The following is a 14739-nucleotide window of genomic DNA, read 5'->3' as shown; positions in this document are numbered from 1 at the left end:
TCTAAACATGGGGATATTACCTACTTTGTAAGCTCACGGAGAGGATTCAATGAGATAGTACTTAAACCAAGTGTTCTGCGTAGTGCTTTGGTTCATAGTCAATGATTGTATATCCTTGACTATACAAGATTAATTTAAAAGCCAATTTGGGCCGGGCTGGGTCGCTCACGCCTATAATCCCAGCACTTTGCGAGGCCAAGGTAGCTGGATCACTTGAGACCAGGAGTTCCAGACCAGCTCGGACAACATGCGAAATCCCGTCACTAATAAAAATACAAAAATTAGCTGGGCACGGTGGTGGGCGCCCGTAATCCCGGCACTTTGGGAGGCCGAGGCAGGCGGATCACTTTAAGTCAGGAGTTCGAGACCAGCCTGGCCAAAATGGTGAAACCCCATCTCTAATAAAAATACAAAAATTAGTGGGGAGTGGTGGTGGGTGCCTGCAATCCTAGCTACTCGGGAGGCTGAGGCAGGGAGAATCGCTTGAACCCGGGAGGCAGAGGTTGCAGTGAGCCAAGATCACGCCACTGCACTCCAGCCTGGGCAGCAAAGTGAGATGCTGTCTCAAAATACAGATCAAAGGATGTGGATGCCAAGAGACAGCAGTATGCCTTCATTGTAACTATATAGTTTATTTAAACCAAACTATGATAACACAGAGAAGAGACTGAGGTGGCAGCCACCCAGAATCTTTGTGGAATACATATGCAAAGTAGCTAGGAGTCCTTGGACCCACACTTCAGTTACAGACAGACAAGTCAGCTGCATAAATACAGAGAACATAAGACACAGACATTTCACAGCTTTTTGCGTTTCCATTTTAAATGTATGTTACAACTTTACATGTTACTACTCCACATATTTTGTGACAATGGCTAAGGATGCAATGGCCCCATCCCCCTGACATATGCAGACTCTGGTCTGTAACACAGAACATTTCAGTGGGATACCAAACAAGCTCTTAACACATAACAAACAAAAAGATCTTTAAAAATCAAATTAATACAATGTTCTTCATGTTAAATGAGGAAGAAGAAAGATAAGTAAACAAAAAAAAAAAATGAGACAGGGTGCTTTAAATGTATAGTATCTTGACGTCTTAAATGTTTCATTCCCTTCCTCCAGGGGAGAAAAAAATGTTTAACCAATGGAAAAAGAAAGCAACATCCTAGCGCCCTAAAATGAGGAAGAACCCCATCCTGACAGTACTTAGATGCTTCCATATAGTAAATACAGCAGGTAGCAGAGCAAAGTCACAAGTGTTGGCTTGGTTTTTATTTCTATGCTTATAAAAAAAAATATGAAGCTTCTTTGTGTGGACTGAACAGGTGTTAGCCTGTGGGGGTTGGTCTTCAGTGCCTGTACCCTGGTGGCTGTTTGCATTCCAGGGCCCTGTTAAACAGTTTCCACTGCCAGCTAGCTGTCTGTACACTTTTTCCTGGGGGAGGAGTTCTTGTCTTCAGTTTACTGCTGTAGGGTTCCTGGCTCTGTTACATGCTCATGTGTTCCGGAAGAACATATGAAATATCATCCCACGGATGACGATACAGCCCCTGCTTCAGCCTCTTCTGATCAAGATAGTGTCCTAAAATGAAGCAAACACATCTTTTTTATTAGAGCTTCATAAGCCTGGTGAGAGCGAGAAGGTAAGGAAGGGAAATTGTTCCAACACACAAACAAAGTGAATACAAAGCAGTGGAAAGTTTAGTCCATATCCATTCCACAGGTAGACTTTGTACAAGGGAACTGTTGGATCTGATTCTATAAAAATTTTAAAGGAAAATAAACAATAAAAATAAAAAATAATATTTTCCTGGGCTAGCAATCATTTCTAAGAACAAAGGAACAGGTGTGGTGGCTCACGCTTGTAATCCCAGCTCTTTGGGAGGCTGAGGTGGGCAGATCACCTGAGATCGGGAGTTCGAGACTAGCCTGACCAACATGGAGAAATCCAGTCTCAACTAAAAATACAAAATTAGCCAGGCGTGGTGGCACATGCCTGTAATCCCAGCTATTCGAGAGGCTGAAGCAGGAGTGCTGCTTGAACCCAGGAGTATAGCTGAACCATGGGGGTTTAAAAAACAAAAACAAAAAACACTTTAAACAACAATGAAGCTCACTTAAATTATTGCTGTCAGGTGTGTCTGCGTAAGGCTCAGTCTCAGGGGTATGCTGGTTGCTGTCAGTTGTCTACTATGCGCCTCCACCACAGCATACCCTTGAATGACCCTCATAGTTTTACGACATTCTTCTGTGACTTCCTTGGGGCCAGGTATATGAAAGAGCATTGTGGCCAGATGCCTCCGAAGCAATACAATGAAATCAGACTATACAGAAACTCTTTCCAAGCATTTGGGAGTAAAAAATAGAAATAAAAAAACAACAAAAAGACTCACCAATGAAGCCCATACTCCTTCCCAGCACAAAGATGCCATTGAGGGCTCCAATGTCAATATATTCATCAGCTTCCTCCCTGCAACACACAATCAACTTGTAGTTTTAAAAGGCTCACATGACTGCCCTCCTCCCCATGGACAGTACTACTACTGCCCAGGAATGAGAAGAAAAGCTCTCTTTGGTTTCAAAGTAGAAAAGAGGGATGCTCTGGGTGGTAGGATTACAGGCAATTTTTGTTTCCTTCTTTATACCTCTCCTTATTTTTTAAATATTCTGAGTATGCATTGCTTTTACAGTTTGGAGGAAACACCAAAAATCAACAAACGTAACGAAGAAGAAAACAGCTGCAATGCTCACCGAGTAAAGGACCCACAGTTTCTAAGCATGTCTACAAACGCAACTCCAATGAGACCATCTACATTCAGGATAAGATTTGGCTTCTGGGAAGGCAAAAAATTCAAAGCATTTATCATTATTTCTCATTTTTTCTTTGTCATTTTTCCACTGTTACTACTGTTACCACGAATTGCGACCATTATTTAAAAACCTTCCACCGTCCCTACTGGCTGACGCTGTGTCTGACTCAGTTCAATTCCCAGCATCTAGCAAAGTACCCAACACCTAGCTGACATTTAGTGCATGTCTGCTGAAGTTAGTTATGACAGAAAAAGAACACTTCCAGAAAACTGGGTTTGCTTTTAGCTGCATAATCAAAATGTAACCTGGCTATTTCCTCCAATAAATTTATCCAACATAAGATTAGAGAATTAGGGAAGTTTTTTCTTTGTTACCTTCGAGGTGGTAATCTTCTCCACTTCCAGGGCATAATCGAGCAGAGGAGTGGCAGGGAAGTGCTGCCTGACGTAATCTTTGAGGATCTGCACTCGCATGTCTGGGTTGTTTATCTGGAAATGAACCCAGCATTACAGAGGAACACTCACAGACTGCTGTGAAGGGATGTGTTTGTTCATACTTGTGTTACAGGTGGGTAGAACTGTACATACCCCAGAGGAAATTCAGGAACCTGGCCCACGTGTACAATTCCATGTGGTAACCATTGTGCTACTGCCGTGGGGCTGGTTTTTGAAATCCTCTCATATCTCATTTGGATTACAAAACAACCTGTGTAGGTTCTCACTTTTATGTTACAAAGAAGAAACTGAGCCCTGGAGACGTTCAGGGAGCTGGTCAGGTACTACGGTGTTGAGCAGCAGGGGTCTGAGGATTAACCACTCTCCAACTCAGTCTTAGGTTCTAGCCTCCAGCCATGCCCCTACCAGCTCTGCGCCTACTCAAGCTGTGACAAAGTTCAACACTAAGCAAACACGTGTTGAGTGTGGGGAGGCAAAGTATTCCCAAAATTTTAGAAAAAACTCTAGACCTGCCATTAATGAAATTAACCACCTGTCAGCGGGGGAGTAAGATGATTTAGGGACATACCAAATCCCAATACCAAAGCAACTTCCGAGCTCAACAAAGAGACAGCTGGGTCAGTACATCCTCCAGAAAGCAAGGAGCACAAAGAGTGAATGAGTGAATGTGGAGTGCAGGTCTAGCACTATCTTAGAAAGAGGCCCTTATCCTGTGGGTGGGAAAGGTGTTATATGCTCAGGAGCTGGGGGTGGCTGAGCAAAGTTCAGCAAGTCCTGGATGCAATGTCCTTCAGTGCCACCCACCTTCCCTGCTTGGTTCTGAGCTGGTCCTTGCTCATCAAGCAACCTCTGGGTGTCTCACCTGAGACAGCCAAGTGTTTGGCTGCCTAGAAGGCAGTGTCCTGAATCACATGCATACTCCCCACCTAGGCCAGTGGAGTGACCAACTAAATGAGGTTTCTGGAGCTACAGAGTCAAGGAGCCCAGGGCAAAGGGATTTACTAAGGAGCTGTCCCCATAAGGCCCTGAGCAGCTGCCAGTGACCTCATCTCTTGCTTTTCAGTTTCTAACCACAGCACACTACAAGGACACAGAGATGACTGGCCCTGTGTGAGACTATATAAACTATTTAAAATATTTACTGTCCTTTCCCACTGGTCTCTCCCCATCAGATATGCCTTGATATTATCACTCTTCCTGCCCTAGTGCTGCCAGGAATAACCACTTGACTTGTGGCCAATGAGATGTGAGTGAAGGTGAATCATGTAAGATCCAAGCAGAAGCTTTAAGAGCCTGCACATGGTCCTGCCATTGATGTTATCCTGCTGACATGAGGACAGCACATCATAGACAGGGGCTGTTCCTTCAGCACAGATGGCAGAGAACAAGCATAGCCAACCCTCAGGGGATGTAGTGTGAATGAGACATAAATCTTTGCTGTGGTAAGCCACTGAGATTTTTGGAATTGTCAGTTACTGCAGCACGAGGTATTATCTAGCATAACAAGACCAATATGTCCCCTCAACCTGACCTTGGACCTTTCTCCCATAAGCTTTATTTGGGAAGCCAAAGTTACCAAGTTTGCCATCTCATTTCAACTGCAGTTTCCATACTGCACTCAAATGACAGAAAAGTTGTTAAGAGTAATCTGTATTATAATATGGATAAAAGAGCTGCCTTGTATTTGGCATCTGTCAACACATCCAAAGCTTTGTATGTTGGGAGTTGAGAGTTTAGTTATTCTCCTATATAAATGAATGCCTCCCATCACCGCCCACCAAGTAGATCCATCCCACTTTTTTAGGAGAGTAACAACTCACCGATTTTACACGGTGACCAATGCCCATGATCAGTTTCCCTTCCTTCTTCATCTTGTTCACAAACTCCATGGGGATAATGCCACTGTCAAAGGCTTTACTGAACATCTTGGCTGCTGCATCCAAGGCACCCCCAAACCGATCCCCCTGGAGGAGACACACGTGCATGCTGCTTTGAGCTTTAAGAGTTATCTTCAGCTGGATGTGGTGGCTCACGCCTGTAATCCCAGCACTTTGGGAGACCTAGGCGGGCAGATCACCTGAGGTTGGGAGTTCGAGACCAGCCTGACCAACATGGAGAAATCCCATCTCTACTAAAAATACAAAAAATTAGCTGCGTGTGGTGGTGCATGCCTGTAATCCCCACTACTCAGGAGGCTGAGGCAGGAGGATCGCTTGAACCCAGGAGTTGGAGGTTGCAGTGAGCTGAGATTGCACCATTGCACTCCAGCCTGGGCAACAAGAGTGAAACTCCGTCTTAAAAAAAAAAAAGTTTCCTTCAAGCTGGGCAAAGCAACCCAGTGTGTCCCTAACAGGCCTGAGCACTAGGATTTACACTCAGGGACTCCCTCTAGGGCCCTCCTGTGGCAAAGCAGCATGAGGCCAAGGCCCAGTGTCCCCACTGTTCACCTCCCAGGATGACAGTACTTACGATAGTGAGCAGCCCCGAGGTGAGGCTGGAGACCAGGTCTTTCCCAGCTCGTGCACAAATGATGGTGTTGTGGGCTCCAGAGACAGCTGGCCCATGATCAGCTGTCACCATCAGACACATCTCAATGAACTGGCAAGAGTATTTGGGCAACCTGAAGGAGGGTGCAACAAAGACCAGGAGATGGTTGACAAGGCCACACTTGTAGTTTCTCCAATCTCCCTGAACAAGTCATTCAAATCCAAGAAGGGTAACTACCAATCCAAATCTAATACTACCACACAGCTCTAAGGTAAAACCTCCTGATTCTTTTCTTTAGACAAAGTCTCACTCTGTCACCCAGGCTGGAGTGCAGTAGTGAGATCTTGGCTCACTGCAATCTCCACCTCCTGGGTTCAAGCAATTCTCCTGCCTCAACCTCCCAAGTAGCTGGGATTACAGGTGAGCCCCACCATGCCCGGCTAATTTTTGTATTTTTAGTAGGGATGGGGTTTCGCTATGTTAGCCAGGCTGGTCTTGAACTACTGGCCCTCAAATGATCCGCCTACATTGGCCTCCCAAAGTGTTGGGATTACATATGGTGTAAGCCACTGCACCTGGCCCCAAATACTGTTTGTAAAATAGAGTTTGCAACCAAGATTTAAAATCTATTCTTTGGTCAGTGATTTTCAGCATGAGTTGCCTGCACCAGGATTTGACCTGCATTTGTGGCTATGCTCCATGTGTCAGACAGACAGGGGATAAGAATCCTGTCCTTTCACAGCATAAGAGACCCCATGCCTGATTCCTCTAGTATTCAACCTCCCAACTAAGGATCAAGAACAAAGTGTGGAGACGTGGGAGGCAGCAGCAGACAGAGAGAGACTTGCTCAGGTGTTATAATCTGTGAACTTTTCCCAGGAGGGTCCAAATAAGGACCAACACCCACCTCTCTGCAGGTGAGGGCATGATACAACCCAAGACATTGACCTGGCTTTCTTCCCAGCGCCACCTTAAGCCAGAGCTCTGTGAATCACATATTCACTGGCTCCCCTGCCCAGCCCTCAGTCCCACCGGAGGGCTAAGATTGGGAGTCACAGAGAAAATCAATTTTTTCTAACATTCAGGCTGATGAGAGAAACAAATTTGTAAAGTGAACACAACATAAGGAACTTTCTTTTTTTTTTTGAGATGGAGCTTTTTTTGCTTTTGTTGCCCAGGCTGGAGTGCAATGGCACAATCTCGGCTCACTGCAACCTCTGCCTCATGGGTTCAAGCGATTCCCCTGCCTCAGCCTCCAGAGTAGCTGGGATGACAGGTGCCCACCACCACACCTCGATAACTTTTTGTATTCTTAGTAGAGATGGGGTTTCACCATGTTGGTCAGTCTGGTGTTGAACTCCTGACCTCAGGTGATACACCCGCCTCAGCCTCCCAAAGGGCTGAGATTACAGATGTGAGCCACCATGCCTGGCCCATAAGGTACTTTCTATCTGTCCAGCAGCTCCACCGGGCCCACATTCCTTAGGCTACCACATCTTTCTAGTTTTGCCTCCCACCTCTATCTTGCTATCAAGAGGTCTGCATTTATTGGTCACATTTCTTTAAAAGTTCCCAAGGTAAAGGGGCTATTCCAAGACCTCTAGTGATTTCACTGCCTTCTGCTTCTCTTCATTTAGACTGGACTTTCTGTCCTTGGATGACTCAGGAATAGTTTGTGAGTCTTTCCTCTGGCCTTTCAATTGACTTGTGGACCCAAAGACTGACCCTGGATACACTCCCCAGGCCTGTCCACTCCCACTCCTTTGTCAGGGGCCCTGTCATCTTCTGTCCTTCATGCTCACCTTTTCTGGAACCAGAGGAGGCCGAGGACCCCACCGATGCCCATCTCTTCCTTGAAGACCTCGGTGATGGGCATGCCAGCATAGATGAGTTCCTGTCCCCGCTCGTCACAGATGCTGGTCATGAACGAGGCAGGTTTTCGGATCAAACCCAGCTCCTGGGCAGAGATGGGGCAGAGGGAAGCAGGGCCATGGTGACTGCCACAGAGTTTTGCAGGACTGCCCTGTCGTGTGTACTCTCAGACCAAAGTGCCCCAGGAATGTCTTAGACTCTGACAGCCAAGCAACAACTCTCAAACAAACTTTTCCGCCGGGCGCAGTGGCTCACACCTATAATCCCAGCGCTTTGGGAGGCTGAGGCGGGTAGATCACGAGGTCAAGATATCGGGACCATCCTGGTCAACAAGGTGAAACCCCGTTTCTACTAAAAATACAAAAATTAGCTGGGCATGGTGGTGCACACCTGTAGTCCCAGCTACTCAGGAGGCTGAGGCAGGAGAATTGCTTGAACCCAGAAGGCAGAGGTTGCAGTGAGCCGAGATCGTGCCATTGCACTCCAGTCTGGGTAACAACAACAAAACTCCGTCTCAAAAAAAAAAACACAACTTTTTCCAAGAAAGAAATGCAAAAGCCCTTTCATTCGATCATTTTGGACATAGAAAATAGGAGGACCCATGGTATCACTTGGCATCAGCACTATCAGCACTATTTCTTTCCTTCACTGAGTATTTCCTGGGCTAAGAAATAGCCTAAGCAGTTATATCCATTGTTTCATTTCTGGAGGGGGGCCAGGGTCTGTCTGTTGCCCAGGCTGGAGTATACTGGGGGGATCAGCCTCATATTCCTAGGCTCAAGCGATCTTCCCACCTCAGCCTCCCAGTAGCTAGGGCAACAAGGCACACACTGCCACGCTTGGCTAATTTTAAAATTTTTTGTAGAGACAGGGTCTTGCTTTGTTGTCCAGGCTGGTCTTAAACTCTTATGCTCAAGCAATTCTCCCACCGTGGTCTCCCCAAGTACTGGGATTACAGGTGTGAGACCCAGTCCATTACTTCATTTTAACCTTACAAAGAAGCATTCCTTGTGTTATAGCAAAAAAAAAAACAAGAGACTTAGAGAGGCTCAGTAACCAGCCTGAGGTCACCTGGCTCAGAAATAAAATGAATCCAAAGGGAAAATCTTACATATACTTCGGATACAGCTACTCATCATAACAAAAATGTAATGGGGCTGAGCAGTGGCTCATGCCTGTAATCCCAGCAGTTTGGGAGGCCAAGGTCAGGAGTTCCTGACCTTGAACCTGGGAGGTGGCAGTTGCAATGCACCCAGCCTGGGTGACAAGAGTGAAACCCCATCTCAAAAATAACTTAATAAATTAATTAAATTAAAAATAATCATACAATTATAAACTATGATGGCCAGGCTCAGTAACTCAAGCCTGCAATCCCAGCACTATGGGAGGCCAAGGCGAGTGGATCACAAGGTCAAGAGTTCAAGACCAGCCTGGCCAAAATGGTGAAACCCGATCTCTACTAAAACTACAAAAATTAGCCCAGAATGGTGGTAGGCGCCTGTAATCCCAGCTACTCAGGAGGCTGAGGCAGGACAATTGCTTCAACCCAGGCAGCAGAGATTGCAGTGAGCCGAGATAGTGCCATTGCACTCCAGCCTGGGCAACAGAGTGAGACTGTCTCAAAAAATAAATAAATAAATATACTATGAAAAATATTACAGGCCAGGCTCACGTGGCTCATGCCTGTAATCCCAGCACTTTGAGAGGCCGAGGCGGGCGAATTACCTGAGGTCAGGAGTTCAAGACCAACCTGGCCAACATGGTGGATCCCCGTCTCAACTAAAAATACAAAAATTAGCTGGGTGTGGTGGTGAGCACCTGTAATCCACCCCGCCAAAAAATCCTCCATCTCAAAAAAAAAAAAAGCGACAAGATACATGGCTACAGAGATGGGGGAGTCCCTTAAAATGCCCTTTACCAAGGGGACAGGGACTGAGCTCCTAAATTTCCCATTTCCAGAGTTGGGCAAATCAGTCAATTCTGTCCAATCCTATTTCTTCAATTATCTTCTATGAAATTTAAAAATGCTTTACAGTTACATTTTTATTACAAAAACAACATGAAAGCCTAGCCTCCCAGCCTACATCTTTCTCTGGCGCTGGATGCTTCCTGCCCTTGGACATCAGACTCCAAGTCCTTCAGTTTTGGGACTTAGACTGGCTCTCCTTGCTCCATATATATATATATTATATATATATATATAATATATATATAATATATATAAATAGAATATATAAAAATATATATCTCTCTCCTATTAGTTATATATCTCCTATTAGTTCTGTCCCTCTAAGAGATCCCTGACTAATACAGAAGGCCTGGTTTCCAAGAGTTCGAGGCAAATCAACTCAAAACCCACCACCACAGCCCCACAAATCTCCCCTGCTCACACTGCTAGGGACGGTCAAGGCACTTACCCTGGCCCAGGAGTAGTCCATGGGCACGGTTGGGGGCGGCACCTCTTGGGCAGGTACAATGACTCCATTGGCCACAAGATCTTCATACACAGATCTGGGGGGCAGGAAAAAATGACATCTACGTGGATTTTCTTATTTTAGACTCCTGTAAGCCATCCAAGAATGCTCCTTCTAACCCAAACACTAAGGGTTTCACTCTGAACCCTTTCCAGTCACTGGTTTACTAGCTGAATTCTGTGAACTAAACGGAAACAAGTTCTAGCCACGACTGCACCTGCCCCTCTGCTCCCCACCACCTTGAGTCCCCATCTCTGCAGGGGGCTTTATAAAAAGCTGAATCTGGAAGGCAAGGAAGGACAGAGCGAAGAGCCCAGACAGGTTTAAGAGGTAGAAATGGGAAGAGATCAGCTGGGCATGGTGTCTCATGCCTGTAATCCCAGCACTTTGGGAGTCCAAGGTGGCCAGATCACCTGAGGTCAGCAGTTCAAGACCAGCCTGAAACTCTTGTCTCTACCAAAAACGTCAAAAAAATTAGCTGGGTGTTGTAGCAGGCGCTGTAATCCCAAGCTATTCGGGAGGCTGAAGCAAGAGAATCGCTTGAACCTGGAAGGCAGAGGTTGCAGTGAGCCAAGATCATGCCACTGTACTCCAGCCTGGAGGACAAGAGCAAGACTCCGTCTCAAAAAGAAAAAGAAAAAAAAAAAAAAAAGAAATGAGAAGAGATGACAGGATATGTAATAACACTCTATCACTCAGAGGTAACACTCTCTAAACATTTCATGCATATCTCTCATCCATGGCTGCTACCTCCCAGCCAAATAGGTAGGCTTAGAAATTCAACACGTTTTAACACCAGCCTAGACCTGCTGCTTCTAAAAACTAAACAAAAGGAAAGCCAAAGAGAAAGAAGATTTTGAACCATCCATAGAGCTGTGCTAGATACTGAGAGGGACCAGGAATATGGGATGTCCCTGTGTGGGAGGGGCTGCTGTCTCAGGAGGGGTCTGGAAAGGAGAGGGAGGCCAGCATCTTCCCCAAGGTCCACTAACTGGATGATCTCTCCAAGCTCATCAAAGCTCTGGGGCACAAACACTCCTGCTTCCTTCAAAGCCTGGTTCTTGGCTACTGCAGTTTCAGAAGCCTGGTTGGCACAAGCTCCAGCATGGCCAAACTGGACCTGGAAAGCAAAGGAAAGGAGCTTTACTGCTAATCCCTCAAGAGTGAACAAAGAATCCCCGGGGAAATGCCAGCACTGGTCATAGGCTGGCACTGTGCTAAACACTTTACATGAATCATTTCATTTAAGCCTCAAGCAAGCTCACTGAATAGGTACAATAGATGACTTCCATTTTACAGATTAGGAAACTAAAGCACAGAAGTTCAGGAGCTTCCTCAGAGTCACACAGCTAATTCGCATGGAAGTCAGGATATAAAGACTGGTGGCCCGACCCCAGAATCTCCTTCCTTTTTTTTAAGACAGAGTCTCACTCTGTCACCTAGGCTGGAGTGCAATGGCAAAATCTCAGCTCACTGCAACCTCCACTTCCCGGGTTCAAGTGATTCTCCTGCCTCAGCCTCCTGAGTAGCTGGGATTATAGGTTCCCACCACGCCTGGCTAATTTTTGTACTTTTAGTAGAGATGGGGTTTCACCATGTTGGTCAGGTTGGTCTCAAAGTCCTGACCTCATGATCCACCTCCCAAAGTGCTGGAATTACAGGCATGAGCCACCATGCCAGGCCTAACCTTTTTTTTTTTTTTTTTTTTAAGTGACAGGGTCTCACTCTGTCACCCAGGCAGGAGTAAAGTGAGGCAGTCATGGTTCACTGGCACCTTGGCCTTCCTGGGCTCAGGTAATCCTCCCACCTCAACCATCCCAATAGCTGGGACTTCAGTGTGTGCCCGGGAGGCGGAGGATGCAGTGAGCCAAGATCGTGCCATTGCCCTCCAGCCTGGATAACAAGAGCAAGACTCTGTCTCAAAAAAACACAAACAAACAAACAAACAAACGAAAACAAAAAAAAGAAGTGCTAAGTGGTGGCTGTGGTTTTTTTTTTTTTGAGACAGGTTTTTTCTTCAGTTCCCCAGGCTGGAATGCAGTGGCATGATCTTGGCTCACTGCAGCCTCAACCTCCTGGGCTCAGGTGATTCTTCCACCTCCTCCAGCTGCTGGTACCATACGCATATACCACCACACCTGGCTAAAATTTTTTTGTATTTTTAGTAGAGATGTGGTTTTGCCATGCTGTCCAGGCTGGTCTTGAACTCCTAGACTCAAGCAACCCATCCACCTCAGCTTCCCAAACTGCTGGGATTAGGCGTGGGCCAGAGTGCCCAGTGTGACTGTGTCAATGCTATGTTCAAGCACTTTTCTAAGAGTTTTTCTCATTCAATCTCTCAGTAACTATGATGGTTTCCTATAAAAAAGGAAATGGGAACACAGACAAACTGATTTATCCAAGGCACACAGGTAGTATGTGGTAGCACTTGAAGCTAGGCAATCTGGATTCAGTCTGTGCTCTTCACCATGCAAATAGAACAAAAAGGTGAAAAGGTTAGGAACTGCCACTCTGTAAGCAAAGGCTGAAAGACACCGTAAAGCATGGGTTGCCGATGTGTTCTTTGTAGGATTTAATCTGCATCAGTAGATGGATGGGAAAGAGAAGAGATTCTATATTCAGAAACCCTGGATTTAAGGAAGTTAAATTTCTTTAACTCTAAAATTTCTCAAAACTAAAACTGAAATTTCTAAAAGGGAGATGAATTATTTAAAAAACAAAACCAGGGCCGGGTGGTACGGTGGCTCACGCCTGTAATCCAAGCACTTTGGAGGCCAAGGCAGGTGGATCAGCTGAGGTCGGGAGTTCAAGACCAGCCAGACCAAATGGTGAAACCCTGTCTTTTAAAATAAATAAATAAATAGATGAATGATAAATAATAAACAAAACTATAGCTGAGTGCGGTGGCTTGCACCTATAATCCCAACAATTTGGGAAGCTGAGGCAGGTAGATCACCTGAGGTCAGAAGTTTGGGACCAGCCTGGCTAACATGGTGAAACCTCGACTCTTACTAAAAATACAAAAATTAGCTGGGCGTGGTGGGGGGGGCGGGGCACCTGTAATCCCAGCTACTAAGGAGGCTGAGGTAGGATAATTGTTTGAACCTGGGAGGTGAAAGTTGTCGGGAGCCAAGATCGTGACACTGCACTCCAGCCTGGACAAAAGATTGAGACTATCTCAAAAAAAAAAAAGGCATGTGCCACCATGCCTAGCTAATTCCATGTTTTTAGTAGAGACAGGGTTTCTCCATTTTGATCAGGCTGGTCTTGAACTCCCAACCTCAGATGATCTGACCACCTCCGCCTCCCAAAGTGCTAGGATTATAGGTGTGAGCCACCACGCCTAGCATTTCCTTCAATTTCATCATCATCATGTGAGCCACCTTCAAGGTGGTAGAGGATTCTCTAAGCCAAGCACAGAGGCTGACGTATGGGTTATGATCCCCCAGCAGAAGACAGATAGCTCAGAAGCTTAGCAGACAGCAGAAGCCTAAAAAATGTTTATATTCAACACCTGTCAGGTGCCTCCAGGCACTTTCACATATATTTTTTCATAATTTTAACATATCAAAAACAAACCTTCTTTCCTTCTACAACCTCTCCCCACACAAAACGTCTTGTCAAGCCCCACCCAGCTGAGCCCAGGCTATGCTCTTCTCCCTCCTTGGCCTCCCTTTCATCAGCAAAATCCTTCTCATCCCCTAAACTAGTTCAAATACCACCTTCTCAGGGAAGCCGTCTAAACTTCTCCAGACAGCTGGCTGCTACCTCTGCGGAACAGGGACTCAGCACCTGATTCTGACTTTAATCTGCTTGTAAGTTGGTCTCCTCCAGCTGGATATAAGCTCCCAGAGAGCAGGGCCCTGGTTGGACTTTGGAGTAACCAAGCAAGTAACAAACGTTTCTTGAAGGAACTAGCTGTTTAATAAGATGTCTACATGGTTTGCCTCAAATGCCCCCTCTTGCAATCCCCATTCCCAGCCCAGGAGTGATTTCTCTCAGCCATACCTCAGAGGAGAACATGGTGGCACAGGTCCCAATGCACCAGCAGACGATGGGCTTGGTGAGGCGGCCCTCCTTGATGCCCCGGCAAATCTTATATTCCTCAGTGCCCCCGATCTGCCAAGGAATGAGGAATGAGAAAAAGCCAAGTTAGGAGAGCCCATCCTGACATAAAACTGGATAGAAAATGGAGGGACACAGGCTTTGGCCAAATAAAAGGAGTGTAGTTTCAGCGTGGATGCAAGGAGGATTTCTTTCTTTCTTTTTTTTTTTTTTGATGATTTGTCTACTCCAACACCAAACAAGGAGGATTTCTAAAGGAACAAACAGCAGGTTTCCTAGAGGAATCCTTGGGACTCCCCCTTCCTGATCTAGAGATATGACATGATTTAGGATTAGACCTGCCTTCAGAGATGCAAACAAAGGATGGTGTTGCGGGACTCAATTTTTTAATATTTAGAACATTTTTTAAACTCGTTTATCCAAGAGTCATCAAATTTAATCCCCCCCGCCTTTTTTTTTTTGAGACAGAGTCTCGCTCTGTCTCCCAGGCTGTAGGGCAGTGGCAAGATATCTGCTCAGTGCAACCTCTGCTTCTCAGGTTCAAGTGATTCTCCCATCTGAGCCTCTGGAGT

The 14739-nt window shown here is 45.9% G+C and overlaps 1 protein-coding gene across 4 annotated transcripts in view; it reads right to left on the bottom strand.

Moving 5' to 3' along the window:
* Nucleotides 1–608: 608 nt before the first annotated feature.
* Nucleotides 609–14739, bottom strand: part of ACLY (ATP citrate lyase) — a 50679-nt gene continuing 36548 nt past the window's right edge. For all 4 annotated transcript variants that reach the window (XM_008997583.5, XM_035300530.3, XM_008997582.5 and 1 more), the window contains 10 exons: nt 14111–14221; nt 11095–11222; nt 10046–10139; nt 7559–7713; nt 5739–5889; nt 5090–5233; nt 3189–3302; nt 2755–2837; nt 2397–2473; nt 609–1585 (listed from right to left, as the gene is read on the bottom strand). In XM_008997583.5, coding sequence (XP_008995831.1) covers nt 1491–1585; nt 2397–2473; nt 2755–2837; nt 3189–3302; nt 5090–5233; nt 5739–5889; nt 7559–7713; nt 10046–10139; nt 11095–11222; nt 14111–14221 — 1152 coding nt within the window. In that variant the 3' untranslated portion in view covers nt 609–1490. The remainder of the gene's footprint in view (nt 1586–2396; nt 2474–2754; nt 2838–3188; nt 3303–5089; nt 5234–5738; nt 5890–7558; nt 7714–10045; nt 10140–11094; nt 11223–14110; nt 14222–14739) is intronic.

The sequence above is a fragment of the Callithrix jacchus genome, chromosome 5 (genome assembly GCF_049354715.1).
Source record: "Callithrix jacchus isolate 240 chromosome 5, calJac240_pri, whole genome shotgun sequence".
Classification (NCBI taxonomy): Eukaryota; Metazoa; Chordata; class Mammalia; order Primates; family Cebidae; genus Callithrix; species Callithrix jacchus.
Note: the sequence above shows the minus strand (reverse complement) of the source record. Positions and strands in the feature narration are given on the sequence as shown.